General features: G+C 37.5%; 1 protein-coding gene across 10 annotated transcripts in view; it reads left to right on the plus strand.

Annotated features, from left to right (window-relative positions):
• TANC1 (tetratricopeptide repeat, ankyrin repeat and coiled-coil containing 1) overlaps window positions 1-14,061 on the plus strand; it is an 86,561-nt gene that overhangs the window by 34,433 nt on the left and 38,067 nt on the right. For 6 of the 10 annotated variants that reach the window (XM_061363812.1, XM_061363814.1, XM_061363813.1 and 3 more), the window contains exon 3: window positions 3,919-4,122. In XM_061363812.1, the coding sequence (XP_061219796.1) occupies window positions 3,919-4,122 (204 nt within the window). Of the gene's footprint in view, window positions 1-3,918; window positions 4,123-6,369; window positions 6,722-14,061 lie in introns of those variants that run through there. The other 4 variants (XM_061363815.1, XM_061363810.1, XM_061363819.1 and 1 more) reach the window with 3 other exon arrangements.

The raw sequence follows: 14,061 nt of genomic DNA on the forward strand, positions 1-14,061 counted from the left end.
TGGTAGCTAAAATATTAGAAATTACTAAGCTTTAAGTTAGTAACAAATAATTTTGGTTCTCTGTGTGCATCAGTGTGTGGCATCTGGCTACAGTCAGTCATTGTAACAAGTTGCATTTTGACAGCTATTTCTCATGCGTTTTCCTAGTATTGTTTCCTTAATATCAAGTGGAAAGCATAATGTACCTTGTGGATCCCACAAGCTTGCTAATTTTGTGTCTGTCTTATCGTACATGTATCTTACAGCAAAATTCCTGTAAATTGAATAAAATGTGTGAATTTGCTCATCAGCCCAATTATACAAAATAGAAAATGCAGTATTAAATACAAGATTAAATGTACAGGATAGACTCAGAGACTTAGGAAAGAATAGTTTAAGCATATAAAAATGAAGCTTGCCATCCTACATTACCGAATGTCTAATTTAACTATAGCCAGCCATAAATAACATCATTTGTGTGGATATAGAACTTCCCTTCATGCTAAAGTGCAAGAATGATAAATTTTGTAGGTCCATTTAGAGAGCCCATAGGACAAAGAGATAGAGGTCATCTGCCTGTATTAGGTTTTTTCCTGTCACTCTCACTGTGGTGTGGACTCCTAAGCATGTTATGAAATTGCTTATGTCTGAGGCAAGTGCTTTAATATTCAGTTGAACTGGTTTGTCTCTGTGGGAACGTGGTACCTGGCAGTCTTAAGTTGGCATGAAACAGCTGTTCCTTTAGCTGTGACTCCCATCCTACACAGTGAATAAAGGTGAGCGTCATCCTAGCATTAGCTAGAAACAGCGTGTATTTCCAAATCTTCTTCCCAGTTCTGCCTTCCTACATACTTATTTCTTGATGGCCTCCCCTCACATCTTTACGTCTTCGTCCATTTTGGGGTATTTCTGTAAGGGAGAAACCCAGGGGGAAGAATAGCCCTGAGTAGCTCTGTAGGGAAGAGAGGAAGGAAAGCAAGCAGCTGTCCTGCTGACCATGTCACTAGCTGCTCTCCATGGACCTGGAGACTTCGTCAGCTGGGAGCAGCTTTTAGTTGCCAGCAACAGTTCTACTCTCTGTGAACAGCCTCTTGCCATGTAAAGTTTAGCATCCCAGCCCCACAGTCTTCCATTTGCCATTTGTTACTTTGTTACTTAGAGAGTCCTTGGATCATGAAGGACTTGGGGAGTTGCTTTCCTTGGAAAAGATCTGGTTTGTGCCTATGGCTGGGACAGTATTGGAGGGTTGTGGTGTTGTTTCCCTTCTATTCCTGCTGTTCCTGTTTTCTGAGGTCACAAATGTGGGGTTGATGGGTAAGCTAGTGTAGCATTTAGTTAACAGCTTTAGAAACACAGCTGTGCAGTTTCTGCTTTCTTGGAATGATTTGTGTCTAACAGCTGTCTGCTATTCCATAGTGTTCTCACCATTTTTCATGTGTAACAAGCTTTTTTCTGCTTCAGTAGAACACATGACTGTTTAAACATATTCCTATGCAACAGAGAAGGATAAATTGAGTCCAGGATTCAAAAGCCTCCTAAGAAGACAACAAATTAAACATTACTTGTTTGTGTCCTAGTAAAAGGAAAAATAGAAATGAGGGAGTTGTAGGTCTAGTTACTAATCCTGAAGGTGGAGGAGGTGATTTTTGTTTGTTGTTCTCTTGTTTCTTGCACCCTCTCACTAACATTCCAGCTGGAATACTTACACAATTTTCAAATTCCAACCTTGGCAATGTATCTAGTAAGAAACTCTTAACAAGAATGCTAGTGTTTTCTAATTGTAGTTTGTTGTGTTTCTGTGCTGCTTCTTGGCTTTATGCTTGCATTCAAAGGAAAAAAATGGAGTGTCTGTGTGATTTCGAACAGTTTGCGAAGCAAGCCCACATGTACTATGTTGAATAGTAAATAATAATACACTGAATGTTAAACCTGGGTTTGAGAACAGCTACTGTGAAAGTTCAATTTCTAAAAGAACTTTCTTAGCCTCTGCATTTCCACCGAAAGTGAATGGGAATTCACTAACTTAGGTATCTTGGTGTTTCAAAAAAATCTCATCTATGTGATTGTAGTGTTTAAAATAGTTTTTTTCTCCTAAATACGTACTTAGACTGTACTTTTATTTAAGAATGATGTGTTAAAGCTAGCTTGCTAAAATACTGATTGTTTTTAAACCAATAGTTACACTCATATAATAATTACAATGAACTTCAAAAAAAGAAGATAAAGTTCTAGTTACTTAGTTTTTGATTTCCATCTTGACTTCATTAAACTACAGTTGCTTCCTTAAAATTATTACCTATTACTATGAATTTTGTTTGAACAAAGAGGAGAGGAGGACTCCTGGAAGGTGGTGGTTTAGTTTGTTTCAGTGGAATAAGAAAATAAGTTTTACAGTTACAAAATGTTAAAGAGAAGTTTGAATTTAGCATAGTGTTCTTCAAGACCATTTGTCATATTTAGTCCTCCCATATGGTTCTTTTGAGGAAATAAGTATGGCTAAGAAAATCCCCGGGTAATCTTAAATACACGGACCTTTGGAAATAGAGTAGACTTACCATTCAAGCATGCTTGGTTTTCTTACCTTCCATGCATACCTCTAAAAGAAAGAGAGCTGTAGTTAAATAGACAAAAATATTTTTACTCTTCTCTGGAGGTCAGGTTTGGTTTTGTGTTTTTTTCCTTCTGACACACTGTGGAAGTTCACTGTATGCAGTTAGTGTTCCCAGTACTCCTATCTGGTAGGAGAACAGCTGTTGTTCAATTGTTGCGTTCAATTTCTAACAGTAACATGAACATGAGATATGTCTTGTAGAGCCACATTTATCTGAAGTGTTTCCTTAGTGTAAGAAAATGAATCTGGTGTGAGGGATTCATATCTGAAAAGATAGTGCTTCTCCTTTGTTTGTCTGTCCTTCCAGTTGTACTTTGTGTTCTGGTGCTTAACCATGCTAGTTGTTGCACATGGACTTGTCTAAAAAATGTTCTGGCGTTCTCTTGCCTTTGTGCATCAATCTTGTTTTGCTGTATTTTACCTTTGGTCATACTGGTTCAACAGTAGTTCATGTAAATAATTGAGCAATATCCTAATTTAAGTATTAAACCAGGCTGTATCTAATTGTTAACCTTTGTATTTCAGCTGTGTTTCTGTCATCTGACTAGGAAAAACCTGACACTTTCAACTTATATTTCTGTTGTCTTTTAACCATTACTGTGAGCAATATATTTCTCTGTTTTTTGAAAACATATTCTTGATTTGGCTGAAATTGCATTTTCTGCACCAGCAAGAAATTTCTGTTTTGAGTGTATTTCCCTGTTTTGATGTACCAGTTAGTACATTGTGAACCAATAGCTTGTATTTTCCTCAGATAAAAAGGAAAAAATTACTGTTGCTGTCAAATTGCACATAACTGGATCCTCAGTTAAAAAAAAAATAACAAACAAAATCCACAGAAAAATAAAGCTTAGGCTGGCCATATATGAGTGTGCCTTTTAGTGATCTGCCTTTTAGTGATCTACCTTTTAATTGTGTATAAGGGGTAACCCAGATAAATTGCTCCTTTAACAAGTTAAATTATTTTCAGATGGTCTTGACTTTCAGATATCACAGTGATCCTGAAATAAATTTTCAGCTGTAGAAATACTTTTATCTTATTAGGAAACTTGGTTTTACCTATAAGGATGAAATCTGAAAAGTACTTACTTTGTTGAAAGTGAGGTTTTACTTCCAACTTGCTGCTTCTATTACAGTAAAACAAAAGCTTTCATACTTATTTATTTAACTTTTTCTGGATTCTGCAGTGGAGGGTGCACAGTAAGATGAGTCATGCTGAATTGTTGCTGGCAAATACGTTTTCCTGTGTTAAATACTTGTATTTCAATGCAACTGTCTGGTTTTTATTTTGGTATATCACATAACGGATGACAAAAATTTATTTTTAGCAGGTGACTCCAGCCCAGAGAATGCCTTGCAGGTTATAGCAACATCTGGCCACAATGCAGATTTTCTCATTGGCAATCAGCCAGTCTCCGAGGACACTTATAGAATGAACTTGGCTAAAGGAGTCTCAATGTCACTGCCATCTTCACCTCTGCTGCCACGCCAGTCCTATTTGATGCAGTCAAGATCAAACAAAAAATCTCCAGGTAAAATGAAGCTGATGAGCAACTAACAACACCTTCATGGCACTTAAACTTGGGTTTTGGTACAATTTATACATAAGTAACATGGTAAAATCATGTTAATCTTTTGCAGTAAGACCAAGACCACTGAATGCTTTTTGTGTGTTCCCAGGGATTTGATGATCAAATAGAATGTATTATTTCATATGGCAAAGAATTATTGTAACTGGTATAATGAATACCTGAATGGAAATGTATGAATATGTTTAAAACTGGTTATTTATGATTAGTACAGAAGTTAGGTAGAAGACAACTGCAAAAACCTTTGTTTGTATATATATTAATGACTGTAAGAGTGTTGTTTGTGGCTTATACAGTACATTTATTTGATTCATATCTGCAAACATAAATGTATTAATAGGTAAGTTGCTGCTGAAGTTGTGACAAGAAACTTGTTAATTTTCAGTGGTGGGGTCCTTAGTAGTGACTGTGTACTTATGTGTGAGCTTTGCTAAATAAGGTGCTCCATCTGGTTCCCTTTTATCAGCATTGTGCACATATATATCATTCCGACACACTAGCATCACTTGGGTTCATCCAGGTCAGAGCTTGAGTGTCAGGTGAAATTGTCCATATTCCTGTTACTTGTGGAGACACTCAACAGTTTTGGGTTCTTTGTTGTAAAGTTTATAAGCTCTAGGAACAAAAAGTGTTGAATGTTGTTTTTTGTCAGCATTGAGAAATGTCTTGGTTAATGACCCATTTGACATAAAATTAAAGAAAAATAGTGCTCAAAGAATTCCACAGGATAGTAAATACAATTTGTAACAAATATTCTTGGTTTAAGTTGCCTGTCAATATTTTTTTTTTCCAAAGATTAAAAATTATAATCTTGCTTCACACTTAAGTAATTTGGGGTTGGTTTTGACAGTTCATGTAAAAATTTTGAGCCACTGAATGATATTTTGTTATTTCTCTCTTACCACAACTGACTGTCATCCTAAGCAATTTTAAAAGGTAGGGTAAAGTCCTTATAATGGGGAAGGAAATGGGATTTTGCCAAAGATTTAAGAGGTAAGGATCTAACTCTAAGTTTTATTACTGTTGGGAAAACTTAACTGCATTCTAGGTACATTTGAGTACATGAGGTATAACCTTCCCACTCTATGATATAGTTCAGTAACACACATTTTTAAAAGCAGAGTGTAGGTTGCTGTTTCTCTTGGAAACATTCTCTGCTATTTCTTTGACTTTCAACAAACTATACCTGGTAGAAGATGAGTTATTATAAATTACCTGTCTAGCATCTGGAGTGGGAGTAATAAAAAGAGAGTATATTAATGTACTGATTTCAAAGCACTCTGGTTAAGTAGCTTACAAATAGCAAGTTAAAGATTTTTCAGGAGATGGTGAATGAAGGAAGTAAAGATTCCACAGAATGTGAACACAGGATTCTAAATTTAAGGTGTAGTAATGAAGTTACCTGACTAGTGATAGAATAAAATTCTCATTTTAGTCCTCTCAGTTAAGAGATGAAGACAAAGAAACTACTTAATGATGTATTTTTCAGTATAAATCATACCATTAAGATTTTTTCAAGTCTTTGAAACTCTGTAATTGAGCAGAGGACGTGCTGTGGGAAGCTTGGTGTTTTCTGTCCATTTAGACTAAGAGGATTTGTTCCATCATAGGCATATTTGTTCTGTGAATAATGTAATTATCAGATCTCAGATTTGGACTCATCTTGCTGAGAAGATCACTTGGGTACCTCACTGATGAGGGAGTTAGATTTATCTGTTGAGAGCAGGTTTGGAAATCGCTGGTCTGGGGAACCCGTGGGCAAACACAGGACTTGCTGGTTTTGGTGGCTCTCTGAAACTGCTATCCTAATCTCTGGCACACCACATTCCATTTCCTTCCTGTCATCTGCTACCCCTCATGGTAGGGGTTCAGGCCTGAGACCAAGCTGATGAGTACTCATATACTAGGAGGCCACTATGTTATCGATGTTAGCTGTTTTATTGTTCCTGTTGCAGTGGAGAGGCATGGTGACTCATGTACACAACTGAGAGGGTGTCTTTGCTGCAGTGTGTGTGGTCATAGCTGCTTTTTGCCCATCATCTGAAAGTAGGTCAGCCACTAGAACCTCCTAACGCATACCCAGGAAAAACCACCGGAGAGCAAGCAAATTTCTTCACTGGAACATGGAAAGCTGTACCATCCGTTTGCACAATCTGCAATGAGTGACATTATGCTTCAATTATTTGCATAGGAGGAGCTTTTTCTTTGTGAGAAGAGCTTGGAAGAGTACCAGTGTTTCTGGCCCTGGTTCAGTCCTCAACTCTAACTATAAAAGGAGGGAAGAGAGAAACTGTATCTTAAATTACAAAGGAGCCTAAAATTATTGGCAGAACTAAAGTGACTGGTTCGTTTGGAGTCAAAAGCTTCCTTAATGAAATAGTTCATTGAGGAGGAGGTGGATAAAAGCAGAAACAAACAGAGCAAGGAAAAAGTTGTCAGCAGGACAGCTCTGGGAAGGGAAGCAGTAAATTAAAAACTGTCACAGTAAGGTGAATTACTTATAAACCTAGAAGGAGCATTGCTTGGACTGGTAATCTTACAGGTATGCAACAAAACCAATATTTATGTTCTTAAAGGGGTAATAGTTGATTATACACTGATCTAGAAAGGTCAGCTAAAAGAATGAAAATACTGATTTATAATAGAGATTAAAAAAAAAGTTGGTTGTTGGAGTTTAAGGTGTGAATGAAAGATACTGCTGCTGCTCTTGGAGCAAATGTTTACTGACTTAAATTATTGATACCATCATGCTTGAACAGAGAAGGAGGCAGCTTTCCTTTTAAAGACACCATTGAATGCCCAAGAGGACTGCTGGAAGAGTCTTCCATAAATGTGCAGTAGAACTGTTAGTTTTTAAGTTTAACTGTAATTAAAAGTTTTTATTAATAAACAAGGTAATCAACATACCTGATACTTGAGACTAGACTAGGTAAGAGAACTGGTTTCACCTAAGGCTTCAGGTTTGTGCATTGATCTTGAGAATGTGGGGAACCAGTTCCTCTTGCATGCAGTAAGCTTTCCAAGTGGAAGGTCCTGCATGTGGGTCAGGCAATCTGTCAGTGCAGACACAGAGTCAAATATTTAATGCAGATGGGAAGGAAAGCTGGTTCAAAGCACAAGTTACAATAATTTCTTGGAAAGTCAGCTCTTCTGCAGTCAAAAAACCATTAAAAATCAGGAAAGCAATAGGTCATAAACAACAACAGCAACAACAAAGTGTCATTATAGAATTGTATAAATCTGTAGCTCATCTACACCAGGAAGATACTGCAGTAGGTTTGGTGATATCAACTTGAAAAACATACACTAAAGCTAGAGAAGGGCTGCAGGAGTGACTAAAGGTGTACAATGGCTCTAAAATCATTTAAATAGGTTCAGTTGGTATACTTCTGCTTGGAAGAAGGACAGTTTTAGGGAAAAGGAGACAGTATGATTACTGTTTCATGCAGTTCTGGATTAACTTGTGGATGGTGCAGATTGTTAAAAGAAGGCAGGGATAAATTCTTGGAAAGAAAATCCATCTAGCACTGTTAAATAGAAAGTGACCACTTACAACTTGAGAAATGATAAGCTACTTAGCACAAGTCACAAAAAGTGGACCAAAGAAGTATGTTTTCCCTAACTTAGATTTTTCTCTGGGTTTTGCTGCTAATGAAACACTGTTCCAGATGAACCTTTTATCAGGTCTGATTCAGTCATTTTACGTTTTCAGAAGAGAACTTCCATTGTGCAGATACAGTTCATCTTTAAATGGGTCGTTTTTTATCCATAGAATAATTAATGTCTCCTATTCTAGATTGCTGATGAAAATAAACTTACTATGAATTTTCCTACTTATTGTGATGTTGTGCACCAGATTTGCAAGTACTGTAGGTTGCTTCCACAGTAGTTTGTGGGGAAGAAAATTCAGTACAGGGTCTCCTCCACAGCTTAAAGTGTGAGGGTTAAAAGTACGTCCTGAAGATATTTCCATTCTGATCTATTCTTACATGACTGATACATGTTGCTCTGGTTCTTCTGGAATGGTTGCTGACATATGTAATTATACTTGTGCCTACGAGTGACTGATTTGGACTATTGTCACCTTAAATAATGTGATTGTTGTTTCAAAGGAATGTATTTTTAGCTGCTTTCACCAGGGCCAATGCCCCATGTATTTGTTATGAAATAGCATTGAAAGAGCACCCTCTGGTGATGGTAACTAATCTATGTTTTAGCTAAAAAATGTAATCATCCTACAGTCTTTAGGTAGAAATATAAACCTGTGTTCATGTATGAGTTACATTCCCTGCCCAGTATTTCTTAACTAAGAAATGAGGTTATCACTGTATTCCCATATTGCACTTTTAGGGGGAGATCTGAAAGAACAGGTAGGTCCCATGAGGAAGTGAATCTGTACTCCTGTAGAACCAGGTTGTACCTGGGGCAGAAGGTACAAGGCTGTGGTGTAACAGGCAATGCTTCTTTATGCCAGCTGCAGTGTGACAGGGCAGCATGTTGCCTCGGGGAGCCTGAGGCCAAAAAGGGGAGAATTGCAAGTTGACTTTAAAAGCAGACCTCCGCCTTGAAGTACTTACGAAAATGAACAAGAAATCAGTGTAGTTTTTAGAGCCTTTAGGTATCATCAAAGGCTGCTACCAGAAGGATGAATGGGACACTTGGTATGATTGCAAGTGTCATAGCCTAAATATACTGTGTTTTTTAATAAACAAAGTATGGGATGTCTCGGAGAACTTTGGCATGCCCTTGAATTTTGAGCCAAGCAGAAGGATTCTATTTGAAGACAAGAGAACTACCTTATTGAGAGTGATGTGGTATAGTTAGCTTAACACGTGTCCTGCAGTCTCTCTTCGGTGTACCCATAATGGGGTTTACTTTGTTAGGGAGGGAGATTGCAGACAGGAAAAGGAGCAAAAGTTAAAAGCCTGAAGTGCAGCCCTAAGTTACATATTAGCAGCAAGGAGGAGGGAAGCCAGCCTATTGAAGTTGTTTGCAGTGTGCAACTTGCACACCACATACTAAGAAGAACTAGTTACGTTTTATCCAGCTGCTGCAAGTACTTTCAAAGGAGGGAGAGAGGCAAGTCCTTCTATTACTAGCGGGAGGGAGGAAGGTGAGACCTGAAGAGCTGCCGTGGCAGAGTAGTGCTTAGCAACGCAGCAGCACAGTGAGCCAGTTACCCACTAGGTCTGAGGCTCAGTTTGTGCCTCTTCTGTTGTTTGTTGTTTTGAGGTGTTTCAGTCATTTTTCCCTGATTCCAGTACATTTTACCCTATTCTATTTAAAACTCTTCTTTTGTTATTGAGGTTGTATTTTTGTTGTCATTGTTTAATGGGACATTCACCTCCTTTGTTTTGAAAACTGTACCTTTGGTTGTATTTGTATATTTAACTTAAGGAAAGGTGCCAGCTCTATCCTTCATTGTTTTCTTGAAATATCACTGTAAAACTAATTAGAAGTCATCATTTGTCAAATGCTGCAGTAGCATGTGTGGATGCAGTTAACTCCTGTATACTAAAAGAGTTAGTAGCTGTACAGGTGCACTGAGGCGTGCTCATGATTGACAAATGTTGGCTTCAGAAATAGTGTGAAGATAGTGAAATATTACTTTTACAGTTATTTGGGAATATACCAGTAGCCTTCTACTTTTATCTGCTGGAACTCTTTTGTGTCCTGAAACTTAAAGCTTCTACTTGATAGGTTTGTGAACTTTTGTCCCAAGAAAAGATCTTGCTTAATAGCTTGATAACTAAACCCTTTCTCTGTTTGGCTTTTTTTTTCCCCTTTTTTCAGCTGGTCTCCATAGGAAATTTTATTTATGTATATATAAATATATATATATTACTGAAAAGGTTATATTTTTAAAATCAGCTTTTCAGTCTGGCACTTTATTCACGGTATTGTAGTTCCTACATAAAAGAATTTTTTTTTTTTTGCTCCTTTCTTTTAAAGACTGCATGATTTCTCAATGAAACAGTATCTAATGTGTCATTCTGTAAGCTTAAGGGATTTAAACACTATGGACTGTAATTTTGAAACCCTTTTTCTGTAAGTTTAAGTTTATGTAAAACCAGTGTAAGCTACATTATGAATGTTAAATGTTTCCATCAAAAACATTGCTATTAAAAGTTTCCTTTAAGATTATATCAGGCAAAACTCATGAGGATGCATTTGTTAAAAATAGGCATAAGCCTGTGAAATCACAGTGTGGACTTATGAACCATTAGGACACAGTTTTCATTAACATTCGTTTTGTGCTGACTCAGTGATTCTCTAACCAGATATCAGTATAGTACTGTGATTATAATGAAAAGCCAGGGAAGTTTAAAAATGCACACAAAAAGTTTTAAAATGCCCACAGTTTTGTCATCTTTACCAGTGATACTCAAGTGCACAAAAGAGTGTGATAAAACGTGGACTTGGGGATATTTTCCTTATTTTACAGATGCAATATGTAAATGTTACTGTGTTGTTCCTTCATAGGAGCCTGTAAAATGTCCTATCTTTCTTCAGTGGATAGGCTTCCCTGCGCAGAGAGAAACAGATACTGTCAGAACAAGGTGGCTGAGTGCAGCTGCTTTCTTGTGAAATTATTCCTGATCCAGGATGTCCTGAGGGAATGAAGGACTAAGTTCATTCAGCTGGTGTACCAGGAGCTCAGTTTAGAGGCGGGATGGGACATGGAGGACGCATACCCAGAAGTGTAACTAGCTGTTGCTCCAGAGGCATGCTGTGAACTGCCCTTGGGTCACACACAAGTGCATCTAGCTTTCTTGGAGCTTCCTGGCTTCTGCACTGTCTTTCATTGGAGGCACTGGTCAATGCTCAGATCCAAAGTGCCGGCATTCTGCAGTTAAAGTGTGGACACAGAAGTAAGGGACTTACATCCCGGATGTCAGCATTTCTTGCCCTGCTGCCATTTTGTTTCTCATAAACTGTAAGCTGAACTGTTATCAAAAGACCTTCCACTACCAGTCACTAGTTCTGCAATGTGTGTAGAGTTGGGAAGTGAAACAACTTGAAAATTGCACAGTTTGGTAATAACAAAATCCATGTTCTGCAGCAGCATTGTAGGTCTGCTGCTTCAGAGGCTTGGTGGTTTTGCCTACTGTATGTTGTTTTATTAATTTTTTTCTGCTTTAAAAAAAATATATGTAGCTGTAACAAGGTAGTAGCCTACTGACAAGTTAGCCTTGTCAGGAGTTTGTTACTGGGAGATACAAGAAATAATTAGTACTTGAATACATCACCCGCTTTCAGTATAGGCTTATTGCTGATGAAAAATGGAGCTTGGAAACACATCTTTATTCTAGAGCTTCAGTTGCTTAACAGCATGTCAGTGCAAACTTAACCAGTCTGACCAGGGAAGACACGTGGCTGAGATCTTAGGATTTTATTTTGTTTTCAAGTCTATCAAATTTTATTAAATAAAGAGTCTAAAGAGAATGCTTTTTGAAAACCAAGGGCGGGCATGACTTTAAAGATGAAGTCACTGTAGTTTTAAACTTTCTTTTTGGTAAGTGATTTTAAAAAAGACTTCTGAAAGTAGGTCTGATTCTGGGTTATAAATAAAGTACATAACTTGGAAACTAATGCATTTGATCAGGTGAAGGATCTGGGGATAAAAGGCATGTATAACATAGTGTTGATAATTATTAGCGCTTGAGATTTTTAGTACAATTTAGATGCTTCTGATAAGGCCAAGATCCTGCTGTGAGATCTTGTGTCTTTTCTGCTGAACTTAAACTGCAGAGTGAGATATTCTGGGAAAGGGAGAGAAGGATACAGTGGGAAAGCAAGGAGAGAAGAGCTTCCTCAGAGGAGAGGAGTAGGGAAGTAAGAGAAACTGAGCCTGGCTTGGGGAATCAAGTTGCACTGTGATTATGTGAGGAAGTACGGCTGTGACAGGATTCCTTTGGGTTGGACCTGATCCTGTAAGGACAGTTTGCAATGGGTGGCGTGAAATGAGAGTTTTGTGGGGAAACCTCGCATTCCAGCATCTGGAAGTGCTTCACCAGAGAGGGCAGTTGTCCTGACAGCTGGTATTTCAGATTGTTCAAAATTCCTTTTATAGTGCTTAAATGCTGCTTAATTACTCTTACATGAATATTTTTTTACTCCTCTGGCTTCTTTTAGTTTGATGAGGACATATGAGGCTCAGTTAGTAAGCACTTGTATTCAAGATTTTTTCTTCTTTTTATTGTTCAGTATGAGTTTCTGGTGCCTTCTCTGCCTTAGAATTGCGGAATATCTCAAGTTTGAAGGGATAATGAAGTCCAACTCCCTGCTCCTTGCAGGATTGCCTAACTAAACCATATGACCAAGAGATAAGATATAGTACAGTATTTGAGCTGAGTTCTAGCATTTCAGCTTCTCCCATTTGAGTCTGACAGAATTCAACTTTGAGGTTCTTTGATGCAAATAAATAAATAAATTTGACCACAAGTAGTAGCGCAGGAAATGTTTCACATGAAATATGCCAACTTCTGCATGCTTGCGTTTGAGTCTCTGCTTTAGTTATTATGATGAACAAAATAATAAGAGTAATATATAAACATGCAAGATACAGAAGTGGAATGCTGCCAGTAGCGTGGTTTTCTCTTGTGCTTTGTCACTGTGGCTTAATGTACCTATTTAAAAATAATTCGGCTGCAGCATGTTGGACATATTTGCAAGTGAGGAAACTTTCCTACTTTTACAGTGATGTTACATGACAGAATTTAAGATTATAGCTCTTTAACAAGAGGTTGTATTTAAAGAAGAAGGGAAAAACTGTGTTGCCAAAGATGGTGAAATCCACAGAAATACCTTTGTTTTAATATTTTGTTAAGCCCAGCAATTAACCATGTTTCTGGGTACTTCCAGCTAATAATTAGGTGGTTCTGGATGAACTACTGGAATTGCTTATCATACCTTAAGCTCAATAGAACTTTAAAAGTTTCAAGTGGCTTTTTACACACATGGCAAGAAATTGGGATTGTGTTAAGGAAAATTTAAGACAAAGTTTGGGGTTGAGTTTTCAGTACCACTAGTGACGATGTTTCCATTCTGCATACCATTTACATATCTTAGCCTTCCAGTGTGTAACTTGTCAAGTTTCTCTGTTCACGCTTTTTCAAAACTCTTAGGTTGCAAATGCATTTATTGATACAGAAGTCTTGCGTGTGAGTAAATATATGATGGAGTTTGGGGTTTATGGCATACTGTGCATTAGTGTAAGCAGTGTAGCTGTCTGTGCTATCTGTTGCTGACTTCTGTTCAGAATTTCACCCTGTGTTTGTAGCTCGAAGTGTTGATTGAGTAGTACCCCTATGCTTTTTCTGGTAAACATTTAGAGGGCAGCACCTCTCCCTTTTGTTACACAAATTGTGTACTTTCCATTTTCTGTGGTTGCTACTACACCATATTTATAAAATAATAGGGATGTAAACAGCCTGAAACCAAATCATGATGCTAAAAGTGAGAGGAAAGAGTGAATCAAATTTCTTTATAAGTATGTGTGTGTGAGTTCATCTTACTAATTCTTCTTAATACCGAAAGTGGTATGTTTACTTGGTATGTATCTCAGCATTAAACTGCTGTTTAATGAAACCAGAAACCTTCAGTAGCCACCAATGTTTTCCTTTTTTTTTTTTTTTTAACTCATCTTTACCATTCCTTATGATCAGGGCATGTGTCAGTATCTGGAGGAAATACACTGTAATATAAAGCAATTTTGGTTTTAACTTGTGTCTTGTTGTTGCAAGCTGCCTAGTAGTAGTCTTTCTTTCTTGGCTTCAAAGATGCTGATAATAAAATTATTTTCCTGTTACAACGGAAAATAAAAGCTCTGATCTGAGGATGCCCCCTGAAAGTTGTCCGTTTGAACTTGAAAAAGTTACT

Source organism: Neopsephotus bourkii, unplaced genomic scaffold (assembly GCF_033783945.1).
Source record: "Neopsephotus bourkii isolate Nb327-2 ecotype Australia unplaced genomic scaffold, CSIRO-AGI_Nbou_v1 NB_1181, whole genome shotgun sequence".
Classification (NCBI taxonomy): Eukaryota; Metazoa; Chordata; class Aves; order Psittaciformes; family Psittacidae; genus Neopsephotus; species Neopsephotus bourkii.